The sequence below is a fragment of the Pholis gunnellus genome (assembly GCF_910591455.1).
Source record: "Pholis gunnellus genome assembly, chromosome: 3".
Taxonomy (NCBI): Eukaryota; Metazoa; Chordata; class Actinopteri; order Perciformes; family Pholidae; genus Pholis; species Pholis gunnellus.
Window position 1 is genome coordinate 21,050,766 of NC_136529.1, and position 18,774 is coordinate 21,069,539.

At 43.6% G+C, this 18,774-nt stretch overlaps 1 protein-coding gene across 1 annotated transcript in view; it reads left to right on the forward strand.

The window, feature by feature from the left end:
* slc25a26 (solute carrier family 25 member 26) overlaps nucleotides 1-18,774 on the forward strand; it is a 45,229-nt gene that overhangs the window by 16,454 nt on the left and 10,001 nt on the right. Inside the window, exons 6-7 of the mRNA XM_079184718.1 lie at nucleotides 12,669-12,713; nucleotides 16,075-16,144. Of these exons, the coding sequence (XP_079040844.1) occupies nucleotides 12,669-12,713; nucleotides 16,075-16,144 (115 nt within the window). The remainder of the gene's footprint in view (nucleotides 1-12,668; nucleotides 12,714-16,074; nucleotides 16,145-18,774) is intronic.

An 18,774-nucleotide genomic window follows, 5' to 3' on the forward strand; every position in this document is an offset into this window, starting at 1 on the left:
ATGATGGTGCAGCTCAGTGTTGTGTTGTGCAGCCTTCTGTCGAGGCCTGCGACGGATTGATCAGGTCCATGCATGGTTTTGTTTGACTAACTCATCTATCTGTGTGTGTGTGTGTGTGTGTGTGCATTTTCAAAGTGACTGCGTCACTGCCAGTATACACACTTCTCTCAGAATGGAGATTTTGTTATTTCCAGCTGTGCTGCTGCTGTTCTTATCTGATCCCCAGCTGATAAGATGTGTTTCTGTCAGTGAGAAACATTTCAGTTGGCCTACAGGCAGCGATTGGTTGGCTGAAAGGACTCTGGTCTGTGTTTTATTGCTGTGGGCACTGCTCCCAGAAATCATAGTGTGAGTGTGTGTGTGTGTGTCTTCACCTCTGCCATATGTTTTCATGTATGTGTGTGTGTGTGTGTGTGTGTGTGCCATGCTGGAGATATCAAAGCAAGCAGCCTTATTCTGGACCTTGCACTTTTGCACCTTTACACTATTTTACGCTCTTTCCTTTAAAGGAAAACTCTCACGTCATTATTGAGGCTATTTAACGGGCTTGAATGTTAACTGTATTTATGGACACGAATACTTTTCAAATGTATCGCTGGAAAAAACAAACATACAATGCTTTGTTCTTCAGGCCAACTTTTGGCTGCTTTTAACCGTTCATAAAACTCCCAGCATTCATTGCAAATGCTGCACTGGCACGTAGGGTGCCCATTTCCCGTAAATCATAATTATCATTCAAATGTTTCGCCTGACAAAACGGCCACAAATTTGCATGTGCTGGTAAAATACAGAACAACTAAACTTTATTGACGTTTTTTGTGTGACTGGGTAGGGCCAGACCAACTGACATTAGCAGCTAATTTATGCTAACACATTAGCAGCTATATACGCTCAAGCAATGACCTTCTTTCACATTGTTGGCCGTATACAAACATGTTTGGCGACACACTCAAGTGTTCATACTGGTCGTCTCTTGCATTCTTTATCTTTTTAAAAAGTCAGAATCCCTTTTTGTGTCTGTCGGCCAGCAGTGGCTTCCACGACACAGCTCAGTAGCCCCTACCCTTCTCAACCAGCTGCGTAGCTATAGGCTAACGCTGCACCTTCAACCTCTCCCATGCTCAGCAACCAGCACATTTTCTCTCAGCGCTTTCTCCCACGTCTCACTAATCGTCTCAGCCAGATCCTCAGGCAGCCATACATCTCTCTTCCTGTCAGCAGCTAATTGGCCGACCCCTCGGGGCATCCTGTGTCGCACCGCACCGCCATTCATTGGCTAGCGGGCACTCTGCCACTGATGTCATCTGTCAGTGGCTGTGACAGATCCAAACTGTCCTGTTTTTAAGAAAACAAACGAAAGAAATCACCAATAAATGATATATTAAACACAACATGTTTCCCCCTTTGTACAAACACAAACCGTGAGGATGTTTTTAGCATTCAGTCCCAATAATCGTGTTTAGCATTTTACATTTTACATCCCACGAGAATGCCCCTGCTTCCCCTACAGTGTTGCGTTATCAGCTTGCTTTTAAAGGCTGTGGAAAAAAACAGACGCACCAGGTGTCTGTTGATGAGGAAGCTTGTGCTTTTCCCCTGCCGTGCCTTTCTTTGCCTGTTCTGCTGTATCAGGCGTCCATTTTGAATCAACAAGCTGCACACAGGTGGGAGGAAGAAAAAGAATCACTTGCACAACATAAATATTATTCTGAGTTTCAGGGAAGCATTTCTCTCATGTCGATGGAATTGCTCTATTGAATCTTTGCCAGCACACTGTTTCCCCACCACCACCACCGCCTCTCCTCCCTCTCCTCCTCTGCTCCCTCTCTCTCTCTCCCCCTCCTCAGAACAAGTCTTAATTTGTCGGGAATATTACTGCCCTGTGCCGACATTCGCCGGGCTGCGGCGGCTTATGGGAACGGAGGGCCAGGTGCGATTTTTCTTTCTTTTTTTCTTTGCTCACGGGAGACGGGCCGCCGCTCAAACCTCTCCCTAGTTTGGCTTGTTCAAACATACACACACACTCTCTCCGCGCTGCCCTTGGCATTCAAAACTGTCAGATGGAATTCTTCAGCAAGTGCACTCACTCCCGTTCTAGTTTTTACAGCGCCGGGGAGCTGGAAGGGTTGGGATGAGTGATCGCTAGTCGCTTAAGGCAGAACACTCCTCATAGTTCCACAGTATAGGGCCTTAAAGGGACACGCGCTCGTGCTGCGGGGAGCGCTCACAACTGCGCGGCCAACGCTCTCTAATCTGTGACAAATTTAGGTTTTGAGGAACTGCACTGAGCACAGGGGGGGAGTTATGCTTTGTATGTGTTGTAGGTTTAGGTTTAGATAGCCATCTGATTTGTGTGAAGTGTGCCTCAGGGGAGTGTGAAGACAGGTGTGTGTGTGTGTGTGTGTGCATGAACTGAGACCGCGTATCGGGGCCTGCTTTCTGTTAAAGGGAGAGCAGGCCTTGGCTTCCACTAACCAGCACTATACAACCACCAAGAGAGAAGTAATCCAACCTTCTCTCTCTCTCTTTTTCTCTGGCGCTCTCAGTTTCCCCCTTTTTCCCCTCCCTTCTCCCCCTCTCTCTCCCCCAGGCCTCTCTTATGAAGTGAGAGGCCAAACACAGGCCCGGAGTGCCGGATCAGGCTCCCTCTATCGATTGACTTTATTTATGTGTTTGTTTATTTATTTAAAAGGCCCTGAACCCCTCTGTCCCTGAGGTGTACTTAGGTGCCACACACACACACACACACACACACCCCCACACACACACACACACACACACACACACACACACACACACACACACACACACACACACACACACACACACACACTCTCTGTGTGTCCCTCTTACTGGACTGTACACATACTAATTCCCCCCGTGGTCCTATGTTTAGCTAGGGTTTTTGCAGCGTCACAGCCGGGTGTAACGTGTGCTGTCACTGCAGTAACTAGGTGTGACATTAGCTCATATGTGCACGCACGACTTGTGTCCAGTGTTAAGAAAAATAACATAGAGCTGCCCATAATTGGGAGATAATTAACAGCCCCATATGTAATTCAAGTTGGAAATTGCAATAGGTTAATGCAGCCTAATTCACAGTTGCCAGTTGTGTTTTGAAACACATCTGTTGTTTGATGACTCAACGATGATAAGATCATATCGAAATATTATTCGTCCAAATTCTGATTCAGAGGAAGTTTGGGTTAACAACTAACTAAATTAGTTTTTAAAGTGTTTTTTGGGGGGGTGGGGTCAAAACTTAATTGACCAAAATAAAATGTCCATTTTCCATAACAAACATGTGAATGGAAGGTACAAACAAAACATATACACATACAGATAATAAAGCTAGATTCAATAATGCAATTATGACATAATTGTTTGTATAATCTTTGCTTTTGTGGAATTTAATATGTATGTACGGTCTTCAAAAAAAATCAATAAATATGGATATTATTATTGAAAAATAGCAGTTTTTGAATTTGCCATATGTTGATATCAAAATTATTATTATATATATATATATATAAAATAATTTTAATATATCTATGCTTGTGCTTTCTCTGGCGTGTTTATCATGCTTGTTCTTGTATTATTACTGGCTGTGCTCTTGTGTGCGTGTTGTGTCTCCTTATTTACATGAAGGTTATCCTTTAACTGACAGACAAACAGGTCTGGCTGCTTTGAGTTTGAACACTTGGCGCTGTCACACATAGAGGTGTCCAGCACCACCTATCACTCACTGCCATCATTATTAACTTTTACAGCTTTCAACAAATTAAAATGTGATCTCTTGTCTGTTTTGTTATCAGCGCGTCACCACAGTCAGTTCCTCTTCATAATTTGGTGACACACGGCTGATGGAATGTGGGTGTGTCTGAATGTTTTTTCAGTATGACTTTGGCAAGTGAATCCAGCTCACAGCCCTGTTGAATTAGCATGTAATAAATGTGGACTTAGACTCGAGCCTTTGCTCCACCTGGCCAGTCTGTTAAAGAAAGAAAGAAAGTTATTCCCGTGTGTACGTGTGTGTCTTTTGGTCTTCACATGGCCCGTAGTGATTCCTCACTTTGAATAAGGCTGCTGTTGATCGTTTCCCCATCTGACTCCCATCTGCTTTCTCTTAAAATCTCAGCTCCTCTCCTCCCCCCTCCTTCCCTCCCCTCTCCTCTCCTCTCCTCTCCAATATACATATAATCTCATTTATTCTTTGTCTGATTGTCCGAGGACAGTGTCGGGCACTTTTGCAGACAGAGTTCAGGTCTACAGGGTTTGCATTACTAATACAAAAAGAATTGTCAGCGTGCAGGAGGAATGCTGAGACTGATGGATTGTGATGCAGTGGAAAAGCTGCTGCAGTAAAAGGCCCTGAAGAACAACAGGGACAATTTAACAGTAATGCTGTAATTTCAACCTGAACTCTTCAGTGACTCACCGTGTCTTCAAATGACTACTTTAACCTTTCAAAGGAGCCATTGTTGATTTCATTTTGCGTATGAATTGAATTTGAGAGCGTACACATGGTCTCATTTGAAATGGTACATTTGGTAAATTCCAAATCCACGGGTGTAGGAGGTTTTGCCAAATGGATTTGGAATGGACATTCAGTATCATATACTAACAGGATCCAGCAGACTCCTCTGACTCATGAATCATCTGCTCCTCTGCTCATTTGCTCCACATCTGGTGGCAAGAACAGAGCAGAATGAGTTGCAAGTGCGTACGTTTGTGGGTTCATGATTGCTCCACAGCTTCTTGAGTTATAAGTGTGAGTGGTGGTTTTCTGAATACTGTTATTTGTGTCTGGGATTTCATAATACAGCAGTCAAATCTGTAATGACAGCAAACAATGTCGTTAGGGATAAACTATTGTTGTGAAAAGTGACATGCTTTTCAGCATCACACAATAATTTAAACAATCTGTGTGATCAACTTACCATTTCAAAAACATTGTAAACTTTTGTTCACAGTAACTGGTAGGCTGTGTTAAAATCTCAATCCATTTTTAGCCACGCATACGCCACGGTTCTATGGATGGTTACTTCCCGACTGAAATATCTTCACAACTACTGGACGGATTGCTGTGAAATTAGTAACAGATATCCATGGTGCCCAGATGACGAATGCTCATGATGATCCGCTGACTCTTCCTCTTGCACCTCGAGCAGCTGTTTTTTTTTGTGGTTTGTGGTTTTGAGGGAAATGTCTCAATAACTTTTATATGGATTGCCAATACATTTGGTGACAGACGGTCATGCTCCTGAGAGAATGAATTGTAAAAACTTTGGTGATCTCTTCATTTTCCATCGAGCACTTTTAATCTGTCCTAAACATTGGGGTTATCTGTTGGTATTTTCGTCAGCCTCAGCTGTACTCACCCCAAAACTAAGATGTCGACGTTAGCATTTAGCTAAAAACATTGCTGTGCATAAGTACAACATCACAGAGTCACTAGCATGGCTGTAGTCTTGGTGAAGAGGGAATCCAACGCAGAGGGCGGCAGCAAGAAAGCTGAACCGTTGCTGCAATGCATTGCTTTGGCCACATTCCCGGTCGTACTTTGTAACGTACTGTAAAAGTGTTGCCACCTTCTCACCGGTACCTTAAACAACACACCAACGCAGCCCCCTGTGCTGTTTTAATGCCGTCTTCTTTGTATGCAGTGAGAGTATTCCAATAACATAATGTCAAGCGGTAGTCATGCACTGTTTATCAGCAATAAACCACAGCTGTTTACAGCAAATTATTTAAATTCAAATGATTGACCAGGTTATGGTTTACGTTGTGCTGTTACTGCTTATTTGCCAGTTAGTGACATCATACAATCATCTTACTGATGATTCAGTAGTTCTTTGGCCGTGGTATGAAAGTCTCTAGTGCGCTGTTAATGTTAAGCGAAGCTTTATATCATCTCAGTGGTACAATATTATGTTTCAGCAGCAGGTAGATGTTGGAAACGATGAATAATGTCCCATCTGTTTGTTTGGCCATCTATACATTTGTTTACTTGTCAGCCCATCTTATTATCCGTCTTCCTTACTCTTTCTCGCTCCTTCTAAATGCTCATCAGTATGCCGAGGCAGCAGTATGACCTATTAAATGTCATTTGTCAAATTGCAGCCAACTGGCTTGCCTGCAATCAGGCTCAATGTGAATATATTTTGACATGTGTTTTTCCTGCCCTCCGTTGAGTGCCTAAGGACCTGTGACAGCCCGAAGCCTCTCTGAATGCTAATAAAGTTAGCACTAATACAGTTGGCAAGGACGCATACACACACACACACACATACACACGCACACAAACTGGAGCACTGTCAGCAAAGTGACACAGCTACGGCAATCTCCATATTCTTATTATATAGTACCTGACAGTCACAGCAAGTGGCACTGTCACCTTTGATCAGTGACAAAATGTGTCAGCCAGCTAACATAAATTCTTGCTCTTCAGACACACACACACACACACACATCAGCGGAAATATGATTAAGCATGCCGACATATTCATAGAAAAATGCAGACACACACACATGCTGGATAGCAGGTCTTTGTGAGAGCTGGTCATGTGTTTCCCAGCAGTGGAATCTGGTCCCTGGAGGCCAGCTGGATGACACAGATGTTTGTGGGCTTTTGGAGCAGATGCTGCTGAGCTCCTGGAGCACATTTTTTTTTTTTTTACTTCGTGGCCAAGTTGCAGAGTCATACTTTGGCATGATTTGATCAAAAACAAATGGTGAATGTAGCTCTGAGCTAAGAGGTGACCGATTGGGATCCTTTCTGGTTTACTTTGGGATGCCGCAAGACAACACAACACATCAGAAGAAGTGAGTGGTCAGCAGAGTGGAGAAGGTGCATTTTGTAGACGGAAAGAGAGAAGAGTTTGATGGAGGGTTTGAAGGAGAGGGTGAAGAAGAAGATGCACCGTAGTTTAGACAGCCAGATGTATTAAAGGGCCTGAAAGCGTAGACACTAGAGACAGACACAGAGGACCAGACGGTTGTGTGAACAAAGGATTTATCTAAAGCTTTGCTGAATCATTTCAAAGCTTTCGTCCAGAGTGAAACAGGTTGAAAAGGTGAAACCACTCAGGACAGGGCCTGGTCAAATTGGACAGATGATGTTTTGACAAAAAAAAAAAAATGTCTTATCCTAGAAATATCCCCGTTAGATGAGGAGAGAAAAATAGTGCTACAACTAACTGTTGCTTTCATTATCTATTCATTTGGTCTATATCATGTCAGCAAATGAAAATGCCCCTCACATAGTCCCACAGCCGAGCTCAAGATGACATCAAATAACTTGTTCTGTTCAACCAACAATCCAAAACCCAAAGAAAAAAACAAACAAGCAGAGAATCCTCACAATTACGATGATTGACTTTTCTCCATGAAGAAGACTTATTTCACTGTGAACCAGAAATGACAACCTGTGTGGGCATCGATAAAGAAACGGTCCCCAAAGTCGGCAGGATTCATCCTCTGGGGACCATGAATATGTGTGCAAAGTTTCATGGCAATCAATTCAATAGTTGTTGATCCGCTGGCATGGCTGAACGAATCCACGATACATTTCTTTTTTAAATTTGTGAAGCGCTCTATTCCTTCACTGTAGGAATGATTACTTATGACTCTGTTTACTTGCGTGTGTGTGTTTTTTTTTTTTTTTAATTTCAAGTGATGGGTCATGTTCGCAGACCGTAACAACATGTTTCTGCCTGGTTATCGTTATGATTCGGTTACTGCTCACACGGCCGTGGAAATGTACTGATTGGCTCAAGCTGGAGTTGAGTGAGCTAGTAAAGTTTTTGGCAGGCGGAGGAAAACCTCAGTCGTTTTCAATGGACATAAACATCACTGCTGCTCTGCCTTCAGAGTAGTGATTTCCTCCGCTAACTGATCGTTTAAATAACGGCTCCACATTTGGTCCGCGAAATGATACGAGATAAAAACATGCTCTCCCTTATTATGCCTTGCAAGTAAACATTTTGACGGCGTAATTGTGCGATCTATTGTTTTTAATGGGATTTGTGTAGTCCTGTCTGTTAACATAAGGACTGAATTGGGTGGCCATCATCCACACGTAGCGAGTTTGGCTTGGCTTCATGGCGCTGAACAGGCCATGGTAGCTGAGGCATTATACTAGGCAGGGGGAGGAGACGGGAGTCGGCGGTTAGCAGCATGAAGCAGTGTGGATTTTATGCCGCCTGGCTGCCTTCATGCTAGCCTAGCGTGGCACGACTCGGGCTGTCTGCGTGGCTGTGTGCTAGTCTACCGTGACATATAGCTCAGGTCTAAATGTGCTCTCAACACTTGTGGCGGACCTCTTTGTAACTCTAGAATATCAAAACCATGCGGTTCGCCCAATGTGTGAGAGAAAATGTCCCCTTTTGACTTCGAGTTCAGCACCTGCAACCATTTACAACCAGGTGGTCCCTCACAGGGTCCTCAAGCGGTACAGTGAGCCGCTCAGTCACAAGCTGCACAGGATAGCAGTGTACCTGCATGATGAAAGCTCGCTGGCCCACGGACTCTCATATTGATCTAATTGCATATATTGTCATTGCTAAATGTCACAATGTATGATATGTACTTGTGAGTTAACCCTAACATTGAATTGAAACATTCTGTGCTTCAGTGTTGTGACATTTAGGTCACGAAACAATTTTCCAGGCATCAAATTCACAATATTAAACAAGAACATCTTTATAATAGAGTCGCAGGATATAATAGAAAGAAATTAATTAGTAAACACTGGGGCGATGCAAAATTAATTATTTGATCAAAGAGTGAAGTAAGTAAGTATCTTGTAACACAAAAAACTAATTGTCTTAATTTAGTAATCATTTGGGGAATTTTCATGGTTAAACTTTTTTTTACCCTATTGTGTGGTGTCTCCCCTCAAGGCTCTTGCACAATAATCCAAAAGGAATAATAACTGTCACACATCAGATCCCTGATATCGAGGAGAGATTAGCCGTTTTCCCTGAGGAGTCGGACACAAATCAAACATCTCAGTTCCCACAGTGTCTGAGTCTGTGTCTGTGCATCCGATCATTACAGTGACGACGTTGAAATGGCTGCTTGTAGAGTTACTTTGCTTTACTGTCATGTTGTGTGAGGGTTTGCCTTTTTATCTTCATATGAGCCCATTACTTCCACACATTTTGTGGAAAATGGTAATTTCAACGTCCTTTGGACATCTCTATGGAAGCCCATTTCGGCAATAAAAAAAAAAAATGATTACAGAAATAAAACAAACAAAAGAAAGAAAGAAATGAGATCAAAAGTCATATCTTTTTTTCTTGGCTTCCATACCTCTCTGCTCATAACCTTCCCGTCCCTGTAGTTTTAAATGAAAAAAAGATCATTTGAACCCAGTGTTCTGTCTTTCAGGTGCAATGATGATGCACGTCTGTCTCCGAGGTTACCCCACCTCAATAAACAAAAACAAAAACGTGCTCCCTGTTTTGAGATATCTTGCTTGTGTTTTTAGAGCAAGTCAGAGCGGTGACACACGGATTGGAGTTGTGGTGAAATTCATTCAACAGCCTGTAACACACTGCACGCATTTCTCAGCTGGAATGAAAACAGAAAGACGTTTTTGATTCCGGATGTTCACAGCGGGAAAATGCACCGGTTTAAGAAAGGAACAATCCCCTTTCTTCACCACTTCTCCTTCTCTACCTTTTTACTCCATTTCTCATTCAGCTGAGAGATTTATTGCGTCCGTCATCTCCTTCCATCACTGCACCAACATCAGGTCAAAGTATCGCATTGGTGGTTCAGAGCTTGTTGACGTGAGATGAGCAGAAAGCAATGAGAACTGGAAAGAAAAATAGCACCGCAGTGATTCGCTCCCATGTCCTCCTCCCTGTAGATTTAATTTAATAGCTCAAATAACCAAACACACAGTGTGTTTGAAGTGAGTGTGTGAGTCTCTTAACTATAAATAGCTTATCAATTTTAATCAGGCCACATGTGGTTTTCAGATGTTCCATTTCTGCCAGGCAACACACCCAAACACACACACACACACACACACACACACACCTCACGTTCAGTGTGCCAGGGGTGTCAAACCGAGTCATAAATCATTGGCGGATCAGTCTTTCCAGATCCTCTGAAGGAACCGGTCTGTCCTTGTGTTTTTCCTCTTTTGGCTATTTCTCTCAGCTACATTTTAAGCGGATGTAAAATCATACGACTTTATTAAATATTGTGAAAAATTACTTTCAAAGATTTTATGGAAAGAAAACAGTATCCAGTACTACAAAGGTTACAAGAAGAAAAAAAACCCAAAGTTATGTTAAGTAAATATGAAAAGAGTTTCTACATCAAGTTCACTAACTTTCACTATTAATTTACTTCCACTTAGAAGTGGTTCCGAGTACCACATGTTCTACTTACATTTCATAATCGTGGCTGTAACTCCAGCATCGCCCTGCATTCTCTCTCTGCAGGCGGTCTCGCTCTCTTCCTGGCCTGTAAAAGCAGGATTCATCAGGCTGGTAATAAAAAACAGGTGCACTTTGATTCCTTTTTGAAAGCTCTCTCATCTCACCACAGTTGGAAAACGGAGGCATTCTCACTCCATATGGTAGAACACAAGACCTACATCAGATACTGTTTTCAGACCATCTCCAAGGACGGAGAGAAATAGCTTCTGTATGCCCAGATTTCCAGTTTCCACTGGAACATTTATGAATACTCCAATACTCCATCAATCAAGCGACAATCAAATGTTTGATTTGATCCGTATCGCTGACGATTAATAAGAGGGACTTATTCTTTAATACTGCACTATGTACACACTAGTGTACTGAGAGAGGACCCCTATTAACTGTTACACCGCCAACAGCTCGCTTTCCGTCGATGTTCGCCTGAGCTTTTGCACCTAAATGACTCATTGCTCATTGCAGCGCGAATCATTGCAGCGCGAATGCTCTTGCATTGCTGGGAGATGCAACTACGTTGTGGCGGGTGTGTTGCTCAGAGCCCAAGGGAGCTCATTGTGGAGTGTGAAGTCGTTTGGATGAGCAGCAATACGGGATGTCAAGCAATCGGCCCGTTCCGATCAGGCACTGCTACAATCAAATGATTTATGTTTCTGTATGCAGTATATTCTGTGTTTGTTGACCGGCTCTAACGGTCTCTGCAAAGTACCCGTTCAGGACCACAACATCCCCCGTGTGGAAGCCTGAATTCAGAGTAACGACAGTAGCTCTTTCCTGGTCTTTATTTGTTTTAAGGGAGGTTTACACTCCAGCCCTCAGCCCGACTAACTCTTCGGTTATTCCTCATCTGACCCTCCTGTCTTTCTCGTCCAAGTATATGTTTCTGTAGTAAACATCCAAACCATTCAAGGGTTACGTTAAAACAAGAAACATTTAGATAGCGTTCTCATTTGAAATGCAGCGCTACAATGCTAACTAGCCCTAACTACCCTGTAATACATGATATTACTTTTTGCTTGCAACATGTATCTCTAGCCTGAGCGTTAGTCTTTTAGCATAATATCATATATGCAGAAATGAGAAGCCTGCTTTTGTTTACTTCTGTGTGCTAGAAGGGAAAGCTTGACAGGCTTAGCTTCGGCTTAGCTTTTTAATAGAGTTGTTCATCATCATTTCAGAAACATCATTTGCTGTGCTCAACTGAATTAATACTCGTTTGGACAGCTTTATGTCTTTGCTTTTGTTTTTAAAATGGCCAAGTCATTGCAAAGATCTTTAAAGCTTTATGTCCAGCTCTCAGAGAGCAGATGCAGCACACGCATACAAGTTAATCTCCTTCAGAGTGTTTACATGAGGTCAGTTCGTCTGCACCAAGTGCTTAATAAGCACATTAAGAGGCATAAACACAGTTTGTGTATTGTCTTTGTGCTGCGGCCGAGTCGGAGTTGAATCGGTCCAGCTTTCGCCGACGTGCTAACGTAGTCTGATGGAACATGTCGGAGGAGGAGGAGGCGGCGCAGATGGATGAATGATGCTCTTGTTGCTGTGATCAAAGGCCGATGACACAACTCAGTGTAACTTTATTTATTTCACTCTTTGGTTTTTGTTTTTGTTCTCTCTCTCTTCCTTCCTGTCTCGCTAAGATGACAGGATACGTGTGTGTGTGTGTGTGTCTGTCTGCAGTGTGTCTCTCAAAAGAGTGAAAGAGTATACATGCGTGTTTTAGTTTTTTTCTGTATGTGTCTGTTTTATATAAAGTATGCCCATTCCTCTGTCTGTGTGTGTGTGTGTGTGTGTGTGTGGTCTGACTGTGTCATTTGCCCGTTGCCTTGGCACTGCTGTTGATTTCCTCCCGCTGTAACTTCCTGCCTAAACCGATTATGTGTTTTGCGGCAACACTCGCAATCCAACCATCACTTCAGAGCCCCCCCCCCCCTCCATCCCTCTGTTCCTCCTTTTAAGTTTGCTCCATCCATCCATCCATCCATCTATCCATTCAGGACTGCCAGACCACAGCCTGTCTCATTCATTAATCATCAGCAGTGAGAAGGATCAAGGGAGCAGTCGGATGAGAAAGAGGAAACAGAGAAAGGTGGCAGGAATGACAAGTGCAGGAGATTAGAGGTTAAAGATGAAACTTGAACCTCCAGAAAATCAGAAAAAAGAAAGAAAGCGGAGATAATCCCGATGATTAAAACTCTACTTGTTTTTCAGATCCCGTTCTCTCTGGTGCAGTTTCCACTTTGGGAATACTTAAAGGTATGTACTAGACCCTTCCATAAATGTGTCTAACTGACTCTATTCTCTCTCTTTCTTTACTATCCATCTGTTTCATCCCTCCACTCTCCACCATCCCTCTGTACCATCATTTACAGTAATTATTCTCAGTAATAAATCCGTTGTAAAGTTCTAATACTGTGCTTACGCTCTGACACATTTACAGCAGGCTCACCCTCTGCATTCCCCTGTATCATTGTGGGAGGCCAAAATGAGTCTTTACGCCCCCCTTTAATGGGTTGTCACGACTATCATCAAACCAGCCTTTAATTTATCACAAAAATATCCTGCATATCTGTCTCTTTCTAGCTTTATTTTTATGTCTCTTCCTCTCTCTTTTGATAGCTTTTCTCTCTCTCATGTGCCTCTCCTCTCTCCTTGCCCCCCCCCCCCCCCCCCCCCCCCCCCCTCTCCTTTTCACTGTGTGGCCCTAATCACATAAAAAGACTGTTTCTCTTTGAAAAGACGCTTCGTTGGAGTGACATCATGTCTCAAGGGCGCGAGAGGCGGACAGTCAAACATTCCATCAATGTTAGGAGCTAACGGCCGAGCTAAGACGAACAATACACTTCACAGCTGTGTGTGTGTGTGTGTGTATATGTGTGTGTGCATATGTGTGTGTGTGTGCCTGTGCATTTGTGAGAGTTAGATTTGGTCGTTCACAAGTGTCTCTTTGTCCCTCGGTCAAAGGCCCCCTCTCTCTCTCCAGGCCATCTGGACACGTCCGTTGGCGGAGAGCTGAACTGCTGGAATCTGGACCTCTCCTCTCCTCTTTTCTCCTTGCCCTCTTCTCCATTGGCTCCCTACTCCCAGTCCTCCCATGTGTATCCTCTGCATTAACATGGTGCTCTGTATAGCTAATGAGGCGTTTCCTTCGGTCACAATAGCGGCGACTGGCCAACTAGTCGAGCGAGGAGAAGGAAAAAAAAACAACTTCCTGCAACAAAAAGTGATTTTTTTACTGCCATTCCTTTCAGAGTGACCACCAAGATGTCGAGAGGCTTTCACGATCAAGAATAACGTGATTTTAGCTTGAAAAATGATAGAGAAGAAGGAATCTGAGAGTGCACGTGTGTGGCAAGATCTCCCATCTTCTCTGTGGGTTAGTAATGTGCTGCGTTATGGCCTTTTTTATTTTTATTTCACGCCGAGCCAGCACAGCTGTCAGTGAGAGAATCGGAGAGAGGAAAAAGGAAAAAAACAATTGCAATGGGTCTGTTGGATGAGGAGTAAGCAGGCAAATCCTTTCGTAGAGTGCATTAAGTTCAACTCGTCCGAGATGGTCTGTGATATCATAGAGAGGCTTATCCAGGCAGGACATATAATATAATTCACGAGGCAAGTCCCACAACATACACAAATGTTAAACATTGGTCACTGCAAAGAGATTTATATTTTCTCACCAGACTTCTCACTGTTCTTTCAGACATTAATTCCTCAATATTGTGGTTTTGTTGTTTTTCCCAAACAGCATCTGTAGAATAAGACTTACAGTTTACCCCATCTGTTGTGACCTCAAAAACAACATTAGCAAAACAGGAGGGTGTAACACTTTTAGGTTACGACTGAACACCAAGCGAGAGCCGCAGAGAATTCAAGGAATTTTTGTGTCAAAGGCACGATGGGAACTCAAAGTGAACCAATGAGATGCACTTGCAAGTGGCGTCTCACTACGCATACGCGATGCACTGACACACTCGCGTGCTGACAGACCTACCACCTCTTTCCTGTGGGAAGTCGTCCAGGTGCAAACTCTGGCCCTGACACGAGGGTTCAGAGGTCAGAAAGTTTGTTTTCCCAGGTTTACCCCTTATTATTTATTCATGAAACTCATGAGAGACTCGGAGAGGGAGAGAGACGGAGAGGAATCCCCCCAGCGCGAGGCCTTTGATGTGGAAAACAAAAAATCTCCTTTTTAGTCTATGCTCTAATGGAATACACATGACACATCCTGAGCTCGTTCACGCTGTCTGCCAGTTCTTCTCCTTTCTGTGTTTTTATTTTCTTCCTGGTGTGTTTACTTGTTTGTGTTTGCATGTGCTGTGCAAGCACACAGGTTGTTTTTTTTGTGATGTCCACATGTGTGAGAGATGTGAAGAGAAGGAGATAACATGCCGCCGATTAAACTCGGGGTGGGGGGGGAGTGTGGACAAAGAAAGTATTAGTAATCGCTCCATGCTGTTGCTCAATTGCTCTCCCTGAGAAGTAATCATACCTCGCAACGCCCGAGGCAGCCGAGCTGTCCACATGCATTTTATACAAAGGCTAACCTTGCGTCTCCTCATCGCTTTGCTGAAACTAGTCGGGGGGGAGGAAGAGGGGCGAAAGAGCTCGTCGGCAAAACAAAAACATCAGGTGGTTTCGGTCAGTAGCCGGTTGCATTTGGGCAAGCAGTCCTGTGACGTGAGCGTTTTCAGACACACAAAGGCTTTTTAAATGCACTTGCCTTTAATGTCGCTTTTATTGACAAAATCCTAATAAACTGGCAACTTTCTGTTTAGCAGGGTCTAACACACGACCAGAGCGGATGCGACTGCATTGGAATTTCATTATCCACCCTCCACTTCTCAAGTTGTCAATATAAAGGCTTTGAACCAAACAGAGAAGTTTACCTGGAGGCACAGATAGTTTCAAGATAATAGTCTTATATGTAAGTTACTGCCACTTCTAGCTGTCGTTCTCCAAGAATACAATCTCAAGCATCATTACACTACCAAACATGCGTAACAGTATGCTGAAGGAAAGGAGAGGGAAACACCAGTTGCTCCGCTCCCGAGTGTGTATTGTTGCAGTTTTGCAGCTTTTTCTTTCTATGGGGTGTTCAAGTGGCTCCACTTACGACCTGGCCAGTGGCCCCAATGTAATTTGAGTTTGACACCCTTGTGTACGGTTTTATGGCTCTACCAACGCAATTTGTTGAGCTAAATGTTAACAAAAATAAAAGATTGTGTTGATATGTGAATACGCGTAAACACTTTGTACTTCAACGCGATGGCATCTGGACAAAATGTGTAAAGATGACGGAGTGCAGCATATTCTCATGCCTCCCTCTTGTCCCGTCCCGGTTCTTGGGAAACGAGTAGCATGACATCACTGGGGAAAAAAGGCTACACAAAAATAGCCGGACAGCCCGGTTCCCAGCTGCGGGCCCCGGACCCCAGAGCAGACCAAGGTTCACAATGTGTTTTCAATGTGTCTGATATCTCCACTAACTACAATCTTCTCTCTCTCTCTCTCTCTCTTTGTTTCCCTCCCTCTTTCTCCCTCTTTCATCATCCTCCTCTATCGACAACCCTCTCTTTCTCTCTCTCTCTCTCTCTACATTTCCCTCTCTTTCTCCCAGACTCTGTGGTCACGGAGGCAAGGTCACACGCTCTACTCTTGGCAGGCTGCAGTGTGCGGAGCTTTTGCAGGTGCAGGGGATTATTTGCTGCTTTGGGAAAGAAGCGGAGAAGGATGGAGGGGGGAGGGAAGGGAAGGATGGCTAAATCGATGGGTGGATTGGTGAATAGATGGCTAGGAGGGCACCCAAAGCAACATTCTTGTCAGATTCCACAAAGGTGAGCTCAGCTGGCAAAACACATCCTCACCTGCTCAGCAGATCAGAGCAGGAAAAAAGAACCGAGTAGAGAAGAATGGATGAAAGCAAATCCAGCCAATTCCTTAGACATGTCTCAGCGCTAAATGAGCACATTTTACTACAGGGATTTTGCATTGTTGTCTCCGAAAATGCCTCATTATCATAGTTCTCAAGATACTTAGCAAAACAAAAATCCTACCAAAGCAGACCGAGTCTGAATGGGTATCGGGGGGGGAGAGACAGACAACGAAGGGAGGAGACAGCGGGGATGAGAGGGGCCGGTTCCTGGGTATGGGCCCCTGCAGCTGTGTGACCTCCTGAGCGCTGGGGCCTGAAGTGGTTTAATAGAGAGGGAGAGAGAAAGGCGCAGGAAAGGAGTGAATGGGGGGAAGTAGAGTGGACTAAAAACAAGATGAATAGGGGAAAAGACCAAACTAGAGACTGTACATCAGACTGTAAAATACTCTAGGGGCTAGAATCACAAGTCAGAGATTCAGTGATTGTCAATGTTTCAAATGTTGAATTTGAGCATAATTCTGTGTTTGATGATCTTGTTTGAGTTTCATGTCAAGATAAAGGTCTCACATATCAAAGACAGATGTCACAGCCCAGTGTCAGCCCTATCAAGGATATTGTTTTATCTGACTATGTATTTTGATTAATAATATTTAGGAGTAAAATCTGAATCTATAGTATAACCTGTACCACCTCTCTATCAGGTAAATGTACAAGCACAATTTTTTTTAGTGCTTGTGGGGCCTTTTGTTAGATATCCTGGGGTATGATGATTTAGAATTAGGTTCAGGACATCTATTGCGTACATGTGACCAAACACCTTCATTTACTCCTCTACGTACCCATATTGCAGCCTCACAGGTGTTTTCACTTAATATACTTGATTAGACCTCACAAGTGTGGCGGTGATTGGCATCTACCTGACTCTTAGCTTGGATGTATCTGTTAGGGCGGGACAAGTTGCAGCAGTTCTTACACCGATCACTTTTATTGGTTCATTGAGTCTAGTGACATCACGTAATTCCGAGCATAGCTCCTCCCACCCTCCAGCAGAAGTCTAATCAGTCAGAATAAGTGGAAACACCTGTGTAGGTGTGCAGCACATTCAATTCAGTTGGTCTGACGTTCCTCTTTTTAGCTGGGCTCATTGTATATTTTGTACTTGGATGAAAGTGTGCATGGACGCTATTGTTTGTGCTTTTTAATGACTTTAGGAAAATGTAGTTTTCTGAAAGTTTGAAGTTGATAGAGCGGCATTGGCGGGGGGGAAATATATGAAATGGCCAGATAATGACACGAAGGCATACAAAAAAACAAACTTGTCTTGTGCAGTAGGCTACAGTTTCACTGTAACCAGAGAGAATAATATAAATCCAGACGGGCCAGACCAGTCTATTGTTTGAAAGCTGGAACGCAGACCCATGCATAACCGAGAACTGATGGACCCGAACCCTGATTGCCAATGATTTCACAGCTGATTGCTATTATGCAGTTGATTTACAAGTTGTCAAAACTAAACTTTGCGTCCAACCTAATGTATCTAATGTATGTGTTAGTAGCCTTATACCCTCCTTAATCCATCCTCCTTGCCAAGAAAGCTGGTAAAACAAAGGTTTTCTGTTACTCCTCTCTTGCTGATTGAAACAGCATGGCAAATCCACTCATTCATTCAACTTAAAAGTCCACTTCGCTGTCAAGATAACTGATGACAAACGCTATTCATTTAGAATCTGATCCGATGTTAAACAGACCAGGGACCTCTGCTAATAGAACTGTACTGGACACTGGACCCGATTGGCCGTATAAACCGTGGATTCAAACCTGTACAGGTCCCGGGTCTTGTCTTGGGTCCCAGGGTTCCGGTGGACCTGTGAAGACCTCGACCTCCAGTATTGTAGCTCTGAATAAAAATGCATCCCATCATCCATCTTTTCTCAGTCTTCACCTTTTTCCATGATGAAAAGGCAGAACCACAAACAAAATGCATATTTTCATAAGAACAGTTCTGTAGACGTGGTGCAGTTGTTGGACGGATTTCAGTCCATAACTCTTGCAACACCACAACACGCCAGACAGGAAAGGGAAGGTTAGCTTCTCCAGGGGCGATGGAGACATTGAGGTGGAGGAGAGAAGAGGGGATGAGGAAACCGCACCCCAAGGAGCTGAGACGTGGCCCTGCGCCACCCCACCTGGACTCGGTCCACGCTGGGAGGAAGAGGAGAAAGAAATCAGAATAGAATAAGAGAAAGAGGAGACTGGCGATATGGATTAGTTGGTGTCAGACAGACATGCAGAGGAAAAAAGATGTGAGATAAGGAACTGACTGTCATTTTGATACGAGTCCTAAAAACTTGTGTTGAGTTGTCAGAAAAAGAGTATTTCTTCTTACATTAGAGCGGTTGAACCTTTTGTAAAGTTTGTGTAGATTAAACCCTTAATAACTATTAA